General features: G+C 47.3%; 2 protein-coding genes across 3 annotated transcripts in view; one reads left to right on the forward strand and one right to left on the reverse strand.

The window, feature by feature from the left end:
- KIAA0513 (KIAA0513 ortholog) overlaps positions 1-19793 on the reverse strand; it is a 58209-nt gene extending 38416 nt beyond the window's left edge. Inside the window, exon 1 of one of the 2 annotated variants that reach the window (XM_055000638.1) lies at positions 19703-19793. The gene's annotated coding sequence lies outside the window, so the exon portion shown is untranslated. Of the gene's footprint in view, positions 1-10092; positions 10287-19702 lie in introns of those variants that run through there. The other variant, XM_055000640.1, reaches the window with a different exon arrangement.
- POLGARF (POLG alternative reading frame) lies at positions 19481-20263 on the forward strand. The gene has a single exon (XM_055000274.1). The coding sequence runs from the start codon at positions 19481-19483 to the stop codon at positions 20261-20263; it is 783 nt and encodes a 260-aa protein (XP_054856249.1).
- The last annotated feature ends 774 nt before the right edge of the window (positions 20264-21037 follow it).

Raw genomic sequence — 21037 nt, forward strand, 5'->3', positions numbered from 1 at the left:
GCGCAATCTAACGGGAAATGAAGAGGCAGCCAGTCAAGGCTTAACTTCATTTGTGCACGCCCTGATGAAATCCAGCACAGCCTCGAAGATACAGAACACGTAACAGCATAAAGCTTGCATTCGGCTCCCAGATCTCCAGGTTTCTGCTGCAGAGGAAGCGAACCCTTGTATAAACCCACACCGCCTTGACTTTGTCTGTGCTCAGATGTCTCACTATACGGCGAACTTCATGTCCCAAGTTTTAATTATCCCTTCGGAGATTTTTCTGGCAACTGGCAAGCAGTGGGCACTGCATTTAGGCTTTCCATGGGCATCACATTTAGGTTTTCCATGTCATCTGGCTCAAAATTTGGGGAGGGGGTGTCACAATTTAGACTCTCACATTTTGAGGGAGAACGTCCCATGCTCAGATTTGTTTCAATCCACAGAAACGTTTTGGAAATGACAGGAACCTAGCTCAGCGGAAAATGCCCTAACAATGCGGCTAAGCGCAGCCAGCGGTGTGCTATAAGATAATTAAGTTCCCTCCTGCTGAGCTTGCTCACTGCTCCATCTAGCTCAGTACTGTCTCCTCTGACCCGAAGCGGCTCTTTTTGTTTAAGTGGAGGTGCTGGGGATTGAACTGTTCTGAACTGGAGATGCCAGAGACCTACATGGAAAGCAAGACCTTGAACCTTCCCCGCTTTACTGGCACACAAAGCAGATTCATACTGCCTCAAGCCACCGGTCCCCTTTGGCCTAGAGGTGTCTATTCTGACAGATCTCCAAGGTTTCCTTCGGCCTGGATTTCCATTCAAGTGGAGAGGTGGGGCTGCACACAACCTGCATGTTCTGCCACTGAGAGCCAAGCTACAAGTGACAAATTACAGGCAAGTGTAATTCTTCACTTGTAGCTTGGCTCTGAGCCACAGCCTCTCCTTCATTAGGAAGCCTCCAGAGATGTTGCAGAAAGTCACAGCAAGGGCCATTCTGGCCCCTTCCTCCTAACCCCAGGTGCTCTCCAAAGATCTATCTGCAAAGCAGCAAAGAAAGCAAGAAGGACCCCACAGAAGCCACTTGCAAATCCACTGCCCGGTCAGATTATTCCGCAACTGACTCCCGAGCCGTTTAACCTTGCCCAGAAAAGGAGAGAGATTAGATTTCTGATTTTATGTTTCCTGGCACCTTCCTCCCACTCAACGCAGGGGTTGGAATGGCGTTGGTACGGAGACAGCTCACAGCTACTGGGATGTGAAACTGTGTGAGAGATTGCCAGCCCTTCCAGTCTGTTTGATGTGCCAAAATGAACTCAACCCACCGAGGAAGACGTGCCGGTTTCCTAAGTGAGGACTGTGGGGAAGTAGAGACTTTAAGGGAGGGCGGGGAGGGAGCACTCTCCCTTTGGAGAAGGCAGCATCCTCACCCAGAAGCATTGCAAGAATTCCTTCCAGAATCCATCCTTTTCTGTTCAGCACTCAAACCACAAAACACATAACAACTAGAGATGGGCACGAACTGAAATACGAATCGAAGTTCGGCACAAATCAGGCTGGTTCATGGTTCGTGAACCAACGGTTCGTCAGAGCCCATTTCTGACGAACCACCACGAAATTTAGGCCTGTTTGTTTTGTTCATTTTTTGGTTTGTCACTGCAGACAGCCTGGCACTGATCAATCAGTTTCCTAGGCAATGGGGAATGGGCATTCTGCAGATCTTCTGCTAACCTGGAAGTGACGTTTTCACAAACCAAACAAACTGGTTAGCAAACCAGGGCAGGTTCGTAAATGTTCATGGTTCGTGAAATGCGACAAAGTATGAACCACAGAGTTTGCTTTTCCCCCGGTTTGTACCCATCTCTAATAACAACACTTAAAAAAAAGAAACAGGAGGGAGGTATGAGATAACCTATTATATTTACAGCCCCATCTAACTTCCATCTTAGTGGCCTGTGCAAAGAGTGCTAAAAAGATCAAACATCAGCCACCAGACCTCTTTTGCTTCAACAAGCATTATTTAAAATATTTATATCCCATCTCCTATATAACTATATTCAAGGCAGTTTACAACAGGAAACAATATAATGAAATCAATAAAGTCTCAAAGAAAAAGAACAACAAAAACAGCGACACTGCCATACGTCGGTTTAAAAACAGGGTAAGAGTCTATATATCCTAAAACCAACAGTCTACAGTCACAGCCTAAAAGCAGTAGCAACCGGATGAGGTAGCTACAGACATATGCAGGCGGCCAGAGGGCCTTGAGAGGTCACATAAACAGACCTCTGCCTGGTGAAAGAGAATACAAGTTTGGTACCAGGTCAGCCCCTGTAGGGACGGAGTTCCAAACTTAGGCAACCACTTTGAGTTCCATCTTTGGGGTTCACCCATTCTAGCTTCAGAACATGAAGACACAAAGAACAGATCTTCTAATGACCTCAGCTGGCGTGGGAGAAGGTGATTCTTCAGTTTCCCTGATCTCAGGCTGCAGCAGGCTTTAAGATCAAAACCAACACTCAGAATTGTGCTGGAAGCAAACCCAAGGCAGGCACAGACCTTTTGATGCTAGAAAGACACATAATGCCGAGCTGCTGCATTATGAATCCATTGAGGCTTCTGAACAGTTTTCATGGGCAGCCCCACAAACAGCAAATTGCAGTAGCCCAACCTGGAAGTCATCAGAGCACTGAAAACTGATAACTGTGGCCCAGTCGTGCCTCTCAGGACAGGGCAACAGGTGGTGAACAAGCTGAAAAAGGGGAACAGGCCTTCCGTTGAAGAATCAGACCTTGCAGAGGAGGAAACCTTCATACTAATTTTCATGAGAAGCCCATCTCGGTTTATCGTTAAGTTCTGGACCAAACTAAGAAGTATCGTTTCTCAAACTAGAAAATGCTAAGATAAGATGTGGTCCTTCAACAGTTTTACTGGGTTACTTAAAAGGAGAAATAGGTGTTGACAGCAGATGTATGGGCAACAGTTACATTTTATTTGTTTTTACCTTATCTTTTGACTTTAAAAGCCAGAGACAACTTGCAAAGCAAACAGAAGGGTCCCAAAATGTTACCATCTCAACATAATAATCAAATCAAATGCAGCAGCATATAAAGTCACAAAACAGGATTATAAGTACCATAAGGAAAGTTTTACAGATACCATGGACAGCCAAAAAGACAAATAAGTGGGTAGTAGATCAAATCAAGCCAGAATTCTCCTTAGAAGCTAAAATGACAAGACTAAAGCTATCATACTTTGGTCACATCATGAGAAGACAAGATTCTCTGGAAAAGTCAATAATGCTAGGAAAAGTGGAAGGCAGCAGGAAAAGACGGAGAACCTAAAACAAGATGGCTTGACTCAATAAAAGAAGCCACATCCTCCAGTTTGCAGGATCTGAGTAGGTCTGTTAGAGATAGAACGTTTTGGAGGTCTTTCATTCATAGGGTCGCCATAGGTCGGAAACGACTTGACGGCACATAACACACACAAGGACCATTTAACAACCAGGAGGAAAGAACAGACTTGGGGTTGAATCCTGCAGATCTTTTCTACTGCTGGAGGGGCTTTCCTCCAGTGGATGGATCCTTCCCCTGAAGCAAGATCCCGTCCTGGAACAAGCTTCGTCCACCATAGGAATAGATCCACTGAATGCTTAAAAGGCAATGATGGTGGGTCAGGTGAACTTCTCCAGAAAATAATTCCTTCACTAGCGTGTTGAGCTTTGGCTGGAAAAATCTGGGCCCAAATTCCCCCTCAGCCACAAAGCTCACTGGGTGATGCTAAGCTAGAAGCCATCTCTCAGCCTAATCTACCTTACAGGGTTGGTGAGAACAGGGAAGGGACCCTTACTCAGGCCAGCCTGTGCTCCTCAGGGAGAAATATTATTTGTGTGTCTGTGTAACCTGCAGATACGAGGGAAAGGGGCCCAAAATTCAGAAGGTGGCTGTATGGGTCATGAAAAGCTATGGAGAATAGGGTTGCCAGCTCCAAGTTGGGAAATTCCTGGAGATCTGGGGGGTGAAACCTGGAGAAAGTGGGGCTTGTGGAAGGAAACGACCTTGGCATGGCATAATTCCATAAAGTCCACCCCCCAAAGTAGCCATTTTCACCAGGTGAACTGTTCTCTGTGGCCTGGAGACCAGTTGTATTCCGGGAGATCTCCAGCCACTACCTGGAGGCTGGCAACTTTAATGGAAAATGTTAAAAAAATGGAGGTGCCACAACATCTGATTGTTTTGATGCGCAACCTGTACTCTGGACTAGAGGCTACTGTCAGGACAGAATATGGGGGAACAGAATGGTTTCCAGTTGGCAAGGGTGTCAGACAAGGATGCATATTATCTCCCTACCTGTTCAACCTCTATGCAGAGTATATCATAAGGGAAGCTGGATTAGATCTAGAAGAAGGTGGAGTGAAAACTGGTGGAAGGAATATTAACAATTCATATGCAGATGACACCACGCTATTGGCAGAAAATAGTGAAGTCTTGAAACAGCTACTGACGAAGGTTAAAGGAGAAAGCGCCAAAGCAGGATTACAGCTGAACATCAAGAAGACAAAAGAAATGGCCACTGAGGAATTACACAATTTTAAAGATGACAATGAGGAAATTGAAATTGTTCACTATTTTCTATTCCTTGGCTCAATCATCAACCAACAGGGAGACGGCAATGAAGAAATCAGAAGAAGATTGAGACTGGGAAGAGCAGCGGTGAGGGAGCTCGAGAAGATCCTTAAAGATAAAGATGTCTCTCTGGGAATCAAGATCGAGATAATCCAAACGATTGTTTCCCATTACTATGTACGGATGAGAAAGTTGGATGGTGAAGAAAGCTGACAGGAAGAAAATTGATTCATTTGAAATGTGGTGCTGGAGGAGAGTTTTGCGGATACCATGGACGGCCAAAAAGACCAATAATTGGGTTCTAGATCAAATCAAGCCTGAATTCTCCCTAGAAGCTAAAATGACAAGACTAAGGCTATCGTAATTTGGTCACATCATGAGAAGGCAAGACTCTCTAGAAAAGTCAATAATACCCAAAACGAGATGGCTTGATTCAATACAAGAAGCCACGTTCTCCAGTTTGCAGGATCTGCACAAGTCTGTTAATGATGGGACGTTTTGGAGGTCTTTCATTCATAGGGTCGCCATAGGTCAGAGGCAACTTGATGGCACATAACACACACACAACACAACTTAAGAAAGTAGGTGGAGAAATTTGCTTTTAGACCAGGGAGGAACAAAACAGCATGCTGTGTACCCAATATGAAATTGTGTGTTTACTTTTCATAGATCCAGAGGAGTTAGCGGCGTTAGTCTGTAGTTGCAAAATAAAGAGTCCAGTAGCACCTGTAATAATCAACTTTATTGTAGCATAAGCTTTTGAGAACTACAGCTCTCTTCATCAGATGCAACTTTATTGTAGCATAAGCTTATTATTTATGTAATTTTATTCTGCCTTTCTCTCTGAGACTCAAACCAGATTGCATAGTATGAGATTAGTACAATCAGTAGCAGGGACAAGGGCAGGCATTTCCATACAGTGTCAAAAACATTTCCATAAACTATGTCATTGGGTAAATGAATACAGTGTCAAGAACATTACAAGAATATTACAATGTATGTAATAACCAATATCTGGCACATCTGATGAAGAGAGTTGTGGTTCTCAAAAGCTTATGCTACAATAAAGTTGGTTGGTCTTAAAGGTGCTACTGGACTCTTTATTGCGTTTCCTTTTGTGTTTGATTCTGCACAAACACACCTCGAAAGCCTCTGCTGAAAACAGCCGCTATCCCTGGGGCTGACAGACGACCTGTGCCCAGTGCAACCAGTTATTCAACTCTGCAACTGGGCACATTTTATTAGCAGGTAATACATTTGCTACCAAAGCTAGAACATGTTGTAATACGCATACTGCACTGACACAGTGTTCCCTACGGTTAAACTGAGAAAGCTCTCTGGATCCAAAGTAATGAGGCGGAACTTATCTTGCGGTCTCTTCTCCAAATCCTCTCAATAAAAGAATCTTTTTGTCTTCTTCTGACACCTGCCAAACCATAGACTCCACATTCCAGTGGCCATGGGTGTGTTGCACCTATGTGTTTTGGAAGGTGTTAAGCAAACAGCATGTACAACCTTAGGCAAGGCCCCCGACGAAGTTGCACAAGAAGCATTCAATATTGTTCAGCCAGTTCTCTAGGGACTACTGCATCCCAGTTTTGGCATGACAGAAGTCTAAAGCATTAAAAGCAACACCAAAGATTTGCATTTCATGTATTTTGGAACAAGGAGATATGGGTATTGCCTGCAAGTAGTAATGACATGGCGAAGGCATAAAGCATTTCCCGAATGCGTTATTTTGTCCTTATCCATGTGCGAGCAAGGATTTCCTTAATCAAATTAGTATGTACAACAGTGAAATATTCAGCATGAACTCAACCTGTAACATCACCCTCACCAGAACCAATTCATACTGTCTTGCCTCAAGTGTTTTGTACAACATGGAACAGCAAAACCACCATCTCAGCATGCATAGGGGCAGGAGGATTCCAGTCCAGTGGAGTCACAGGTGCTCAAGCCGAAAGGTTTCTGCTCCAGGCCAGGAACGAGACTGAACGGGAAGTTGCCAAGGGGTGGCCATGTTCCTCTATGAGACCCCGTAAAGGGCAAACTGAAGCCAGGAAGGCCAACAAGAAAGGAGGTGGTTTGTTCCCAGTAGAAGAGGGAACAGATGTTTACGGGTTCATTGCTCAGGAAGAGAAGTGGCCACCATGCCTCAATCTGGGGCTTGGCCTCCCTGCAGCAGGGAGCAGAGAGAAAAGGCTCCCTGGAGAGAGACTTCTTCTTGCCAAAACAGGAACCCCGCGGCACCAGCAGTGAAAGCTACAGCACATAATTGAAGGCGCACAGCTCCAAGCGCGATGCTCCCAGAACAAGAACGTCAACTTATCTTGACGGCTGCTCTAACACAGGGCAGCAAACCATCCACTCCTCCCCACCCCCTTGCTGTAAGCCTTCGAGCTCCCCAAGGAGAGATCCGCACCTTGAGCGCTTAGCTATGGACGGCTACCAATTGGGTCAACGGGAGGGGCGTTTGATGCGCCGGACTCGATTAGGAGTCATGCCTCGATACAGTGATCCTCAAATGTGCGGGGTGGGGAGAGGGAGCGATAAAGAGTTCTTTGGAAAGCTGCCAGATGCATCCACTGCTCTCTGACCCCTCCCAAGAACGGAGAAGTACAACGTGGCATCAATCAACTTCTCTCTGACAAGGTACACAGAAGGACGCTGTGCAAAGGAGGGAATGAGGAGGTGCTGGGATTCCCTGAGGCCACCCAAGCAGGGGAATCCCAGCAAGTCTCCCTAATGTCTATAAAACACCCTTTAAAGCTCTGCACAGCCTGGAGCCAGGAGTTAGGTTTTCCTTTGGTGTGTTTTTATCTTGCCCTTCCTGCAAAGAGTTTGGGGTGCCCCCCCCCCTCCACTGTATCCTTACAACCACCCTGTGAGGGAGCTGAGAAAGAATGACTGACCCCGAGTTTCACAGCAAGCGGGGATTTGAACCTGTCTCTCCATGGTCTTCTAGGCCAAAGCTCTAACACCTACATCACAGACAGACATCCAATCAGAGATGGACAGAAGGCAATGCCAATAGGCCATTCCTTTAATAAAACTCAAGCACTTTATTTATTTATATTCCGCTTTTCTCACTGAGACTCAAGGCAGATTGAGTCAGTGTGAGATCAGTACAATCAGTAGCAAGGACAAGGGCAGGCATTTCCATACAGTGTCAAGAATATTTCCCTAAACAATGTCATAGGGTAAATGAATACAAGTTTACAGAGCCATAGCATTAGCAAGGATCCAATACCGGGTTGAAGAATTGCTGAAACAGAACCATCAGTTCTAGGACTGACATTAAACAACATGAAGCACAGGTAGGATTAGGAGTACATATTTAAAGCAACAGATAATATGTAAGGCAACATAGTGGTGAAGTCTATGGTCCCTAACTCATTAGCGAAACATCTGGGACCCCTTTCCTGCAATACTGCCCAGGAACTGCCCATCACTTACTCACCTGTAAGGTAAGTCTCTTAGCACCACTTCAGTGGGCAAAACAGGCAATGCCATGTTACCAGAGGATGTACTTCAACATTTTATGAGTCTGCTTTGAAGTGGCATGAATAATTAAGAATACAGTTGTTGAAATAACAGACCAAGAAAGGGAAGTTGTCAGATTCTCCATCCCATGGAGAACAAGCGGAATTCCAGATGAGGCAGAGCGGATGCTGGTTTGTAAAGCAGAGACTTTGGCACGGATACCTTTACCTACTTGGGATGGCAGGGGTTGGACTGGATTACCTCTTTGAGGGCACTACTGGATCGTGCATTTTTGTTAAAGGGTCCGGTGAATGCTGTGGCAAAGAATGTTTTCTATCAGCTGCATTTGGGGTGGAAATAATCTCCCTTCCTGAACGCTGCAGCTTTTGCTAGGATGACCCACACTGCTGTAACCTTGAGGCTAGACTGCTGCAATGTGTTCTATGTCATGCCTTAGACCACTGTCTACGTTCTGATTTTGTAACCTGAGTCCTATGGCATTATTTATTGGATGTTTTATGCTGTCCGATTACCTGGTTCTTGTATTTTGTAATCTGCCATGAGACTCAGCAAAAAAAAAAGGGGGGGGGGGCTAGAAGGTAAACAAAAACAAGCCACAAAAACACATAACCCAACCAGCAGAAAGCTACAACTGGTGCAAAATACGGCAGTTCAGCTTGGTTAGGGCATGCAGAGGGAGTATATTTACGCCCATCCTGAAAAAGCTACAGTGCTGGTGTTAACCTTGAAAGTCCTACACAATCTGGGGCCAACTGAATCGAAGGACTGTCTCTCCCATTATGAGTGTCTGCCACCTGGGATCGTCCTAGGACTTCCACCTTGTTAAAGTCTCCCAGCAAGGTAGGCCACAGTGCAGGCCAGCTCGTTTTCAGTAGCAACTCCAGTGCTACAGAATACCTTCCCTGAAGAGGTGTATAGGTCTTTTCCGCTGGCTCCTTTTGCCGTTCTTTATAGGCAGCCATTCTGGCAGCTAGCAGATAAGGAGAGATTCTCTGGAGGGCAAGCTATCTAGTGTTTCCCCCCGCCCCTTCTGATTGTTTTTTAAATTTTATTTTATTGGCTTGCTGCCTGCAGACTATGCATTTGAGACTCACTAAGAATTGCCTTGGCTGTCAAGAAAGGTGGTATACAAAACAACAAAAACCCAGCTTCCCCTGGCCCCTCCATTCACTTAATAAATCCCTGTTCTTCTAATCTAGCAGCCAGCACCTTTCTCAGGTTACCCATCAAGCAGTTTTGTAAGAGTGAAAGCAGGAAAACTTTTGACCCTTGAACGGAGTAAAGGGGAACAAGCTAGTAAGTTGCAAGTTCACTTACTGTTATCCTTTCTACCACCCAGAAGTTAGCTCACTCGTCTTTAGATGGAAGCCAAGCAATTAGAGCAGGCAGTCAACTTACAAAAAGGTGGATTATTCTACCAACATGCTTAAAGAAGAGCACAAAGAAATAGAAAGTGCATTTTCTGCGTTGTTTACCATATCATGTCTAATACTTATGCTTTCAGACAGCGGTAATCCTAAATCCTGCATATTAGCCTCTTCCTATTGACTGCATTGATTTACACTGCGTGGTCCATCTTGCATCTCCGTGAGAAAGGTGAACTATAAAGTAAATAAATAAAATAAGATGCACCAGGAGGTGTTCATGCAGAAAGTCAGCTACTGTGGCAGCCATAGAACAATCGAGAAAACACATACCTATGATCAGTGTGGTTTTAAAGTCCAACAAATCACAGACAGAGTCCTTCAGACCTGGCCAATGCCAATTGGCTATTAAGGCTGTGCTTTCCAGAAGCCCTGAGTCAATTTATCAGGGCTACATTAATAACACGAACAGCCTCTTCTTGTGGAATAAAATCAGCAAGATCAACAGCCACGTTGCCACCTCTTCTCAGCGTCAACCTGGTGGCAAAGAAGGCCACGTATTTTGCTTTTGAGCTTATTCCCCATTCCAAGGTCTACATCAGGGCAGCAAATAAAAATATCCACCCAATTATATTTCGAAACACTTTACTCAAAAGACACAAAAGTGACACCACCTCATCTCAAAACCAGGAGCATCAGTTGCGTCCAGAGACCGCAGTGCGGCGCAGTCTACCACACTGTGCACCAGATGCAGTCCGCGGACAGCCAATTGCAAAAGAGCACATTCAAATCGCCTGCAGGACTGAAGCCCTGAAAGAAAGTTCCATTTCACCATCTGCTCGCAGCTACCAGCAATCCATGCAAGGATCTTTCGAAAGAGTTGATCTAGAGAAACAACGCGGGACTTTCACTTTCCTCTGACATCTCCTGACCTTAAGCAGACACAGCCCCCAATCTGGCATTCCAGGTTGCCAAAAGGAGCAAAGCGGCATTTGTTATATAAGCATCATGAGAGGTTTTTTTGATAGTTCAAACTGGGCTTTGGCAGAGGACAGTTCATCGGCCCTGATGTTCACGCTTTCTTATCTCTGAATTACTCCTGTGGCTATTTTTAAGTACATGCTCCTTTGAAAACGTGAGCAAGTCGTGGCCTTTGGCCCAGCTAGCAATTCTGATATTTTTTTTCTTTTAAACTTTGGATATGCAACAGCCGATTTGTCTCCAAGCACTGCAGTTAACCACCTCCTGGGAAGGAGCCGGGCAGCAGCGTCTGCAATGGCAACTTCCCATGCTTAAAACCCGTGCATCGTTCCGGCTGGTAAGCCTAGCCTCTGGCGCCCCATGTGCTGCCCCAGTTTTCTCCAGGCTTGCAACACACGCTCATCTCCAGCAACATGACGACAAACTGCAGCAGCCGTGCATTGGAATAACTATTGGCCTGTTTCGTTACTAGGCTAACGATGTCGGAACCAGCGACAACAGACGGGAGGGAGGGAGGGAGGAAGGAAGGAAAAATGAACGGTGGTGACGGTCCGTTGCCTGCAGCCTTAATATCACAACCCAAGCACCTTCTCGGCGCTGCGGTTTAATTGGTTAGAAGATTGATAACAAGCACTTCAGAACTGTCCCCAGGCCTTGCAAGAGGAGGAGTCGAAAGCTGATGGAAAGCCACTGTTAATCTCACCAGAGGATGGAGAATTCAACTGCGCAATGCACTCATCCAGACCCTAACTGGATGATGCAGGCAGGACTCAGTGAACCTAAGAGGAGGGGGCAGGGTGTATTTGCAGGCCCACAGCGCCAAACATGTTGGGAGTCCCAAAGCCCCCTCAGCAAGCCGGCCCTTCAATCGCTCTCACAATCCACAAACCCAGCCTGAAAGAAGGGTCTGCACAGCCCAAGGTTTCACCCCTGCACAATAACTCAAGTTGAACACGGTTCCTGGGAAGGAAGACCATTTGCATTGCAATACAAATGAGCTGAAAATGGAAAAGGCCTACACACAACTTCATTCTCTGCATATTTTAACAGCAGGTTTTTCTACAGTCTGGCCGTCCTTGGAATCTCAAATTCTCAGCCCGTTTACAGAAAATGTTAGCTTAGCACAATGTTCAAAATATTACTTCTGAATGATGTTCACAAGACACAAAGCTCCTGTTTCTCCCCTCCTGTTTGCTCAGGCTGTATTTCTGTATTGTAGGCCACAATGAAAGTCTCTCTGCATGAGACATCTTACGCAGGGATGCTCAATGTTAGCCAGGAAGCATAGTTTAAAAAGACAGAGCCAGCGGAGATTGCTCGTCAGAGGGCTGAAGCTTTTTAACAGCCCCAGCCCAAAGCCAGGCCTGTACCATGCTGAAAACAGCCGTTATTGTCCAAAGCACACTTGCAAATTTTTCAAAACTAAATTGGTCCCACAAGGCCACTTTGGGAGTCAATCCCTGGATGGATGCATACACACAATCTCTGGCCTCTAGCTCTCAGATGCTTCAGGTGCTAAGCAGAGGTACGGCAGCCACATATCGAGTCCAAGGCATGAGATTAGGCCAAACTGGTGTGCAGAATTTTATATCCCGGCCTTCCATCCAAAATGGAGTACATGGGAGCTTGCAACGAAGGTTGAAATATCGAGGACAGTAAAGCTATAAAAACAAACTAAGCAACTGACCCCTGCCAACTGGTTATTTTAAAAGGAGCATCCCCTGGCTGGAAAAATACATAGTGTTATTGATAGGGTTCCCAGGTGCCCGCCAGTGGCGGGCAAATTCCCAAGGATTTGCGATTGGTGGGAGGGGACAAGCTCCCAGAGCTTACCCGCCCCCGGCACAGTGACATAACTTTCAGAAGTGACATCATTGCGCTGCCCGTGGGAGCATTCCAGCGCTTCATTGGGGGCCAGTTTGGGCCCCAAGCGGGCCAAACTGGCCCCCTGTGGAGTGCAGAAGCGCTTACGCAGCTAGCATGGTGATGTCACTTCCGGACGTGATGTCATCACGCCAGCTCCAGGGCACATGTGCACATGCAAAAGAAGACCTCGTGCCTGGTGCAAGGTAAGTGCCGGGGACTCCACCCTCCCAACAAGAGCTGAGAGGTACCTGGCAAGCCTAGTTATTGAGCAACAGGCTCTATACTGTACCCATCCTGCAGAGGCAAACTTGCATTTGCCAGAGTATGGTGTGGTAGTTAGACGGTCAGACTAGGATCTGGGAGACCTGGGTTCAAATCCTCACTTAACCATGAAGCTTGCTGGCCGACCTCGGGCATTCTCAGTGTAACCCACATTACAGGGTTGTGAGGATAAAATGAAAGAGAGGAGAAGGAAGTCAACCCTCCCCCCACCTCCTCTAGATCTCCTCTTCCTCCTCACTCTTGGCCTTTGGATCCACCTGAAAGAGAGTCACTTTTGGGTCTGGACTCTCCTTTAGGGAAAACTTATGGTTCACCTCCTTCAGCGGGGCGCTGGGTGGTGTTTCTAGCGGTATTACTCAGCTGGCTGTCCCAGGAGAAAGTGCAAACGTCATGCAGAGCTTGTTATGGTACAAGATTGGATGTACCAATCCCGCCAAGGGTCCTCTGCAAAACCCCACACTGCTTCAGGGCTGCCTCTTTGCCACAAGATCTTCTGCAGCTCCTGTTTGGCCCCCCCACCCCCCTCCGCTTCCTCTGCCTGAGTGACACGGACAAACAGAGAGAGAACAAACAACTTTTGCACACTGAAACACCGAGCTGTGTATTTTACAACTTCCCTGTTCCTCCCCGACCGCTCCACAAATATGCGGAAAGGACTGTTACGTCATCACCTGCCCAGGCTAAGCAAACAAAAGCAGAGGTTAGGTCCTTGACCCGCTCTCGCCTGACAGTCAATAAAGCCAATGCTGTTTATGATAGCATCCCTAAGAGGACTAAGAGCAATAGGCAACTGAGATGGAACACTAAGTTGCAGTAGAGAGGTGTAAGCAGACAGGAGGCAGTCGTTGTCCTTAGGTGTCATGCAAGTATTCTGCGGAACTCCTTGCTGCCTGATACTGGTAGGAGGACAGACAGCCTTGGAAAATACGCTTGAGTGGAGCTCTTAATCAGAATGGAGTAGGGGCCTGGGCAGTGGGCATAGCAGGATGTCAGATGTGCATGCCAATGTATCTGCCATGAAAGTGTTTTGCATTTAATGCTAAACCTCTGAGTGTATGATAACTTCTGTGCTGATGATATAGGAGTCTGTGCCAAGCCTTTCACGGCAAAACTTGTAGCAGTTCCTCTTGTCTCGCAGGTGGCTCTCACTCCTCGAGCAGACATGAGGATGGCCTTGGATGCCAGGAGACGGACTGAGAGCTAAAAATGATTTCATTTTCTCTTCCTTTCCCAGGCTCTTCACCCTTCCCCCCTCTCTGGCCCCTCCTAACTGTCCGTATCCCAAAAGGTGGGAACTTTTCCTTTAACTAACCTGACCCCCCCATACCCACGTCACTTCTGCCAATACGGTAGTCATGTGTGCTCTGAACTGTAGATCCTGAATAAAGCAACTTTAACTCATGCACCTGGAGTGTTTGATGTGAAGTACTATTTGGGTCTAACTGCCAGAACCTGACACAGCACTTCCTCCCTACAGAGTTGCTTAGAGCTCCAGGGTAGGTATTTCAAGGTGTTGTGCAGTCAACAAAGTGAATTTCTCACCTGAGGCTTTATAGCAGGGAGATGAAGCATTCCTGGATTTGATGCCAAGAAATCTCCATCAAAGCAACATGCACACAGACCAGGGTTGCCAGCTCCAGGTTAAGAAATTCCTGGAGCATTTGGGGGTGAATTCTGGGGAGGGGAGGGTTCAGGGAGGGGAGGGACCTCAACTGGGTGTCATGCCATAAAGTCCACCCTCCAATGCAGCCATTTTATCCAGGGGAAGTGATAACTGTGGCCTGGAGACCAGTTGTAATTCTGGAAGATCTCCAGCCAGCACCTGGAGGCTGGCAACCCTAACATTGCAGACCTAGAACAGTACTTGAAAGGTGAACTGGGGGAGAAATCCAGGCACTAAAGATATGGAATGTCACCCCACACCTAGGAAAGCATCTCTGTGCAGGAGGAAAATGACAACTGCTTCGCTGGATTCGACCAAAGATCCAGCTCCTCTAATGCACTTTCTCTAGGAGTAACAAGCCAAACGTCCTGGGAAGCCCCCCAAACAAGCAATGATGCAGAAAGCCATCTCTTCTGCCCCCAACATCCATTACACAGAGGTATACTGCCTTGGACCATGGAGGTTCTACAATATTATTAAGGTGAACCAAGGTGCTGAGATCTTTTCTCCACTTAACAACCATTATAACGTTGGGTAGAAATTAATTCCATCACTGAATTATGCTTTGCATAAAGAAATCCATCCTTCTGACTGTCCCAAATACGTCACCAAACTTTAGGGATCAGGCATCTTAATTTTTAGAAGCCAAGACCTAAAATTCTGCATCTAAATATCTGAAGCAAGTTCCTAAAAATAATAATAAAATAGAGAAGCTCTGAAAGACTTTTCTGGTATCGATATTAAAATGGGTTTTCTGGCTATGAGACAGAGGCGTTTTTATTGATCCTATTCCATGGTCCAAACTGCAGGCCCCAAGTTGCTGCATTTCTCTAGGGTTTAATACTTGGAAATGATTAGACTTGAGAACGAAAAAGAGAAAGAAAACCCCCAGGCTTTGTCCAAGGAACACTTCCTTCCAAATTTATACACAAACTTGACACGGTGAATTGTGTTATTGCGGTGATCTCCCTTGGGCAGTGGGGGAAAGTGCCAGTTCTTTGGTGGTCAGAATGGAACCTCAGAACACACCACCAGCTTCTGATATCTTGAAAAATGAACCTGTTGTCCAGCCAGAACTGACCCAAGGCCCCAGTCCGAAAGGATTACTCTGAGAGTTGGGAAAGGAGCACATACACAGCAGAAATATGGGTGCAAAATCCCTCGGGTAAGGTGGTACTGATATTCCCAGCTCCATAAGGGAGTCTTTTTCACTCAGCAGAGAAACCTGGTATTTGCCAATTGCCCAAGCAGAGCACCTGCCCCTTCCTGCCTGAAAGAGCCACACGTGAGAAAGGAAGAGATGAGCTTTTAGCCCCTGTACAGTCCAGAGATGTAGCATCCAGGCACCTCAAAGCTCCCTTGCCCCCAAGTATATCTGCCTTAGGGATCTGTATCAGCTTTATATGAGGTTAAATGGCATGGCTGACTCCATAGAATCTTGGAGATGTAAGGATTCCCAAGAACTTTAAACCCCTCCCAGGTGACTGTTCCCAGGCAATTCAGATCTAAAGTACAACGAAGTGTGAAAATAAATCTGTTGGGAATATGGACGTAATTCCACCCATTTCCTGTCTCTTTCTCTCTTTCAGTCTCCACGCCCTGCCTGCAGGTCTTCCAGGGCCATCTGGTCCGGTATTGCAAGGTGCCGGACTAGAGACAGACCTTCCAGCACGGAAGCGCTTACATTCTTAGACAGAAGTGACAGCAAGAACTGAAACTGCTAATCACGGAAAAGACCCATCATAAGACCAGCTTGAAAACCAGGAGATTTGAAAGCCAACGCAGAGCTCTTCTGCTTTCTAGGCCTCGAGAATTTGTTGCTACTGAGGCTTAGAAGTTCTCTGTGCCACCTTGAAAATTGTACTCTTTTTTATGAATGCTAAGATTTTTGGGTTTGGGGATATTTCTTTTATTAATTTTTTAACGGTGAAGCAGAGAGATCTCATGAAATCAGGGAGGGTGCACTCGGCTTCATCTAATTCTATTTCAAGCTTTTAGAGAGACAGGATGCAACTCATCATTAATATAATACATCATTACGTGGACGGAGCATTTTGAAAGGCTCCAGGCTGCAGCCTGCCCATCCAAGCTGGAAGGAGGCCTCTGCCGCTGCACCGTAAATGTGCTCATCTATTGTACACAGACAGGTCAAATAAAGAGGGCCGTTTGCACTCAAACATTACCGGAGCTGGAAAGCATGAACTTGACCTATCTTCTGGCAAACTGATCCATAACAGATATATTTAAAATATTATTGCATTGTGTCAAAGCAAGAGCAATTTTTTCTGTGGAGACACCTTGCAAAAATGGATCCCTAGCCCCACAAAACTTATAATTTCATCAAAATATGCTATTCCTCTTCAACTGGAGCACTCAATCCCTGCTTCTCTACTGCAAATCTCCACTTTCTGTAAGTCTCCTGCGCCGTTTGAAGACCTGCGCAGTACCTGGGCCTCTTCCTGCCTGAAACACTCATTTTCCAAGATGTCACTGCACAGCAGTTGCTAGCTCAGGCATTCCTTTTTCTACAATCCTGCTGCCAGTCAAGTTAAAGAACAGCCAGAGCTGAGAAAGTACTTTACTAGGATCAAAGGCAATTTGCACTTATTAAGAGTAATCTTGAGCCAAAGGTGAACGGGAGAACAAAGCCGTCGCCCTTCTGGGGAAACCATTTTAATCCAAGAAAGGCTTTGCCTCCAGTCTGGAGTCATTTAATCTGGAATTAGGTAAGTATGACAGTCTATTGAATCAACTAAAAGTGCAGGTCCACCACAACAAGAGGAACCTCCATGTTCAGAAGCAGTGTATCTCAGAATACCAGACACCAGGGACAAACAGCAGCAAGGAGAGCGTCACTGTATACAAAGTGCCCTGAACACTGTAGAAGTGTTATAGACATGTTATTATTAATGCCCTTTCAGGAGCTTCCTAGAGTCATGCCAGATAGGCTGGATTCTGGTCTAGAGGGCCCATATAACCAACGGGGTGCATCAAATCAAACCAACCAGGCAAACGTACGCCAGGAATCTTCAGCCACTGAAGAATGCAGAGGCTGTGGACCTTCAAGGACCTTCAAGATTTTCACCATCCACAAACTCTTAAATGCAAACCTCAAAGTATTAAGTCACAAATACAAACCATGGGGGGCGGGGGGGGGGGCAGGAACCAATGGAATCAAAATCACTGTGTATGATCTAATGTAAAGTCCACTGAGTTTCTTAAAGGATTTTTGATGGCTGTATTAAATCTCCACTGTATAATGTCTGCTACTACTATAAACCAAAACCAGTATCTCAAGATATTTCATCGAACCTGATGAAGGTTTCTTCTTGAAACAGGGAAAGTTACCGGCAGCCCGTTGTTGATTTTGTGTATCTTGCTCTATTATCATTCTTGTTATGAGTTGTTTTTGTGTATCCTGCTCTTTTATCATTCCTGTGATCATTGATGCACTTGGCTTTGGTTTATTAAAAAACTCTTATAGCAATATTTTCATTGATATGCATCACTGTAATCAGGGCTTTTTTTCTGGGAAAAGAGGTGGTGGAACTCAGTGGGTAGCCCTTGGAGAAAATGGTCACATGGCTGGTGGCCCCGCCCCCTGATCTCCAGACAGAGGGGCGTTGAGATTGCCCTCCATGCCGCCAAGCGGTGCCCCCTGATCTCCAGACAGAGGGGCGTTGAGATTGCCCTCCATGCTGCCAAGTGGTGCCCCCTGATCTCCAGACAGAGGGGCGTTGAGATTGCCCTCCATGCCGCCAAGCGGTGCCCCCTGATCTCCAGACAGAGGGGCGTTGAGATTGCCCTCCATGCCGCCAAGCGGTGCGGAGGGCAATCTCAACTCCCCTCTGTCTGGAGATCAGGGGGCGGGACCACCAGCCATGTGACCATTTTCAAGAGGTTCCAGAACTCCGTTCCCCTGCGTTCCCCCTGAAAAAAAGCCCTGACTGTAATAGTCCTACAAAGAAGCAGACATTATATAGTGGAAATTCAGTGCAGCCGCCAAAAATATCCTTTAAGAAACTCAGCGGGCTTTACATTAGCTCGTACATGGTGATTTTAAGCCTCAAAAGCAAGCAGATATTGGACATTTTTAATTGCCCCATACTGAAAAGGAAGAGGGGCCCTAACTTCTAGGCCTCAGAAGCTCATGTTAGAATAAAAACCTACTCCTCTTTAGGGTGCCACACTATACCTGCTGCTTTTCCTACACAGCTGAACATGAACAGCTGTCAGCATAGCGCATGATCTTTCACAAACATTTTGCATGCCTGGCCCAACTGCTCCAAGGCAGATGCATATGCACACAAGCATACATGGCTGCGCTGTGATGCCTCCGACGTCAAACCTGCACACCTGGAAAAAGCCATTCTCCAAGGCAGAAGGGCTTCCTGTGAAACTGTGCCAGGTTTGGGGAATTTCCTTCAGAGCTAACTCCGGCGCAGGGTTTCCTCTTCCGGAAGTATCAGGTTGTACAGGTGCACTGCTTCCCATCTGCTTGCAGATCAATGGCTCCTACACACCGCTGTGACGCCCACCAAACTTTAACCGTGTCACTCCCACAGACTTTTTTGAATCCTCTTATCCCTTGCCAGGTGAAGATGTCTCTTTAGAGCCATGGTTTATTTTGGAAAGTTTACACTCTCTGAAATTCCCGTCTCCAGTGCTATAAAATCCCAGAGGAAAAAGGAGCCCACAGGCACCCAGCTTGCCAAGAGGACATCCCAACACACACACACACACACACACACACACACACACACACACAAGCATGAACGCACAAGCTGGTTTGATGCAGAGCCCCTCAAGATTTCAGCCATTCAGCGGCTTTTGCTGCGTTCTGCGCTAACCATCTTTAAAGCGCCCCCACCGCTCCAGAGATGTGCTGGGCACAAGGGGAACAACGCAAGGCACGCCCACCCCCGCACGGAATTCATTTGCGACCTTCTACGTTAAACGGCTTCCTGCACAATTTCCTAGCCTCGCCGCTGGAAACCCGGATTCCTCCACCGTTATATTACGCATGGCAATCCACCCCCCCTTTTTTTCCACTGAAAAACTGAACTTATTTGAAAAAGCCGCCTCCTCAACCGGACCCTTTCTGCAATCGTGCAATTCACACGTTCACACCAGATGTCTTCCAGGCGCAGGCAGGGCATCCGAAGTGGCCTTGAGACCCCCCCCCCCCCCGGGAACGCCGCCGCATCTGCTCGGAGCGGAATGTGCAGCAAGAGCCCGGCCGAGCGCGTGCGGAGCGCCCCCTTTCCATGCGCGCCCCATCCAGGAGCGAGGAGGGAGCGCAGCGCGCTGCACGCCCCCTTCCGAGCCGAGGCGCCGGGCTGGGCTCACGGGTCGGTCCCCTGGAAGGCCGGCCGCGACGGGCAAGAGGGGCCCTCTGCACACGCCCAGAGGCGCTCTCGCCGCCCCACGCGGCAGCCTTACCTTGGCGCTCTCCGCTCCCGGCTCGCCGTGCAGGCTGCGCGCCCCGGGCCAGCTGCCGCCAGCGGCCGAGGGCAGGTCCTTGGAGCGGGAGGCTGCAGCGCGCAGGCTCCGAGCCGGGCGGGGGGAGGGAGGCAGCGGCCCGGCTGCCACGTGAGAGCGGAGGGCGGGGGCGCCCGGGAGGGAGGCCCGCCGCCGCGGGAGTTCCGCAGAAGGCCTGGAGCCGGCCGGGGGAAGGGGGGCCCTTCAGTGGCCGCGGGGCCCGAAAGCTGCAGCCCTTTCGAGGCCACCCAGGCGTGCGCCCGGAGAGGAGAGCGCAAAGGCGCGCCGGCAGGCTGTGCCGAAGGGGACCCGCAGCTGCGCGCCTCCCCCGGCGTTTCAGGCGCGTTCCCAAATCCGCCCCCGTCCCCCGCGCTGCCCGACGGCCCCGTCTGTTCGCCAAAACAGCCACTCGCCGTTGAAAAGCACAGGCCAGCCAGGCTGCTATTTCGAAAGCTCGCTCGAGTCCCCGCTCACTTCTTCAGATGCAGCCGGAAGGGGAGTCCATCAGGCCTTCTCTCTTAGAGAGGGGAGTGATTTCAGTGGAGTGAAATGACTCCGCTCTTCAAGGTATAAGGGCAGGTGGACTCACATTCTCAATGTATCTGAGGAAGTGAGCCGTGACTCACGAAAGCTCACGCCCTACCGCAAATTTTGTTAGTCTTCTAGGTGCTACTGGACTCTTGCTCTTTTCTACTGCTGCAGACAGAATAACAGGGCTACCCATCTATTTTTAAAGCTCATTACCTCAAAAGGTAGAATGGCATTAAATCGCAGAATTTTTCATCATTTATAAATAACACCAAACGTAGTTTAAAATGTACCAGCTTTGGTTTCATACATAAGTACCTTCCCCTAGTACAAGACTTTTTTTTTAATAAGTGCAGTTGTATACATGGGGAGGTCACATATTTACAGGCATCAACCAATGTAAACCCAAACCAAATGTGTTTTTCCCCACGAGGCAGCGAGTTCATACCCAGCTCATACCCTGGAAATGTAACTGGTCTTTAAGGTGGTACTGGACCCAAATCTTGCTCAACTAACATCTTTCTGACCTCAAATTGTCCTTGGTCATTAGAACAATGAAGTGGGACTGACCCGTTAGAGGAATAAGTTCCTATATCTGGTGTTTTCAGTACGGGTCAGATATGGCAGTTTTATCAAACTCATTATATAGTGTGTATTGTACAAATTCAAATCACGGAGGAAGACCTCATGGGTAAAACACATTTGGTTTTGGTTTACATGCATTGTTTAAATAATTGTATCTGGTCATAGGCCTGTAAATATGACATC

Source organism: Eublepharis macularius, chromosome 16, assembly GCF_028583425.1.
Source record: "Eublepharis macularius isolate TG4126 chromosome 16, MPM_Emac_v1.0, whole genome shotgun sequence".
In the NCBI taxonomy this organism is placed as follows: Eukaryota; Metazoa; Chordata; class Lepidosauria; order Squamata; family Eublepharidae; genus Eublepharis; species Eublepharis macularius.

Bases quoted from the DNA above. Each gene is read 5' to 3' on its own strand.
- POLGARF (XM_055000274.1), top strand. From the start codon at position 19,481: ATGTGCAGCAAGAGCCCGGCCGAGCGCGTGCGGAGCGCCCCCTTTCCA.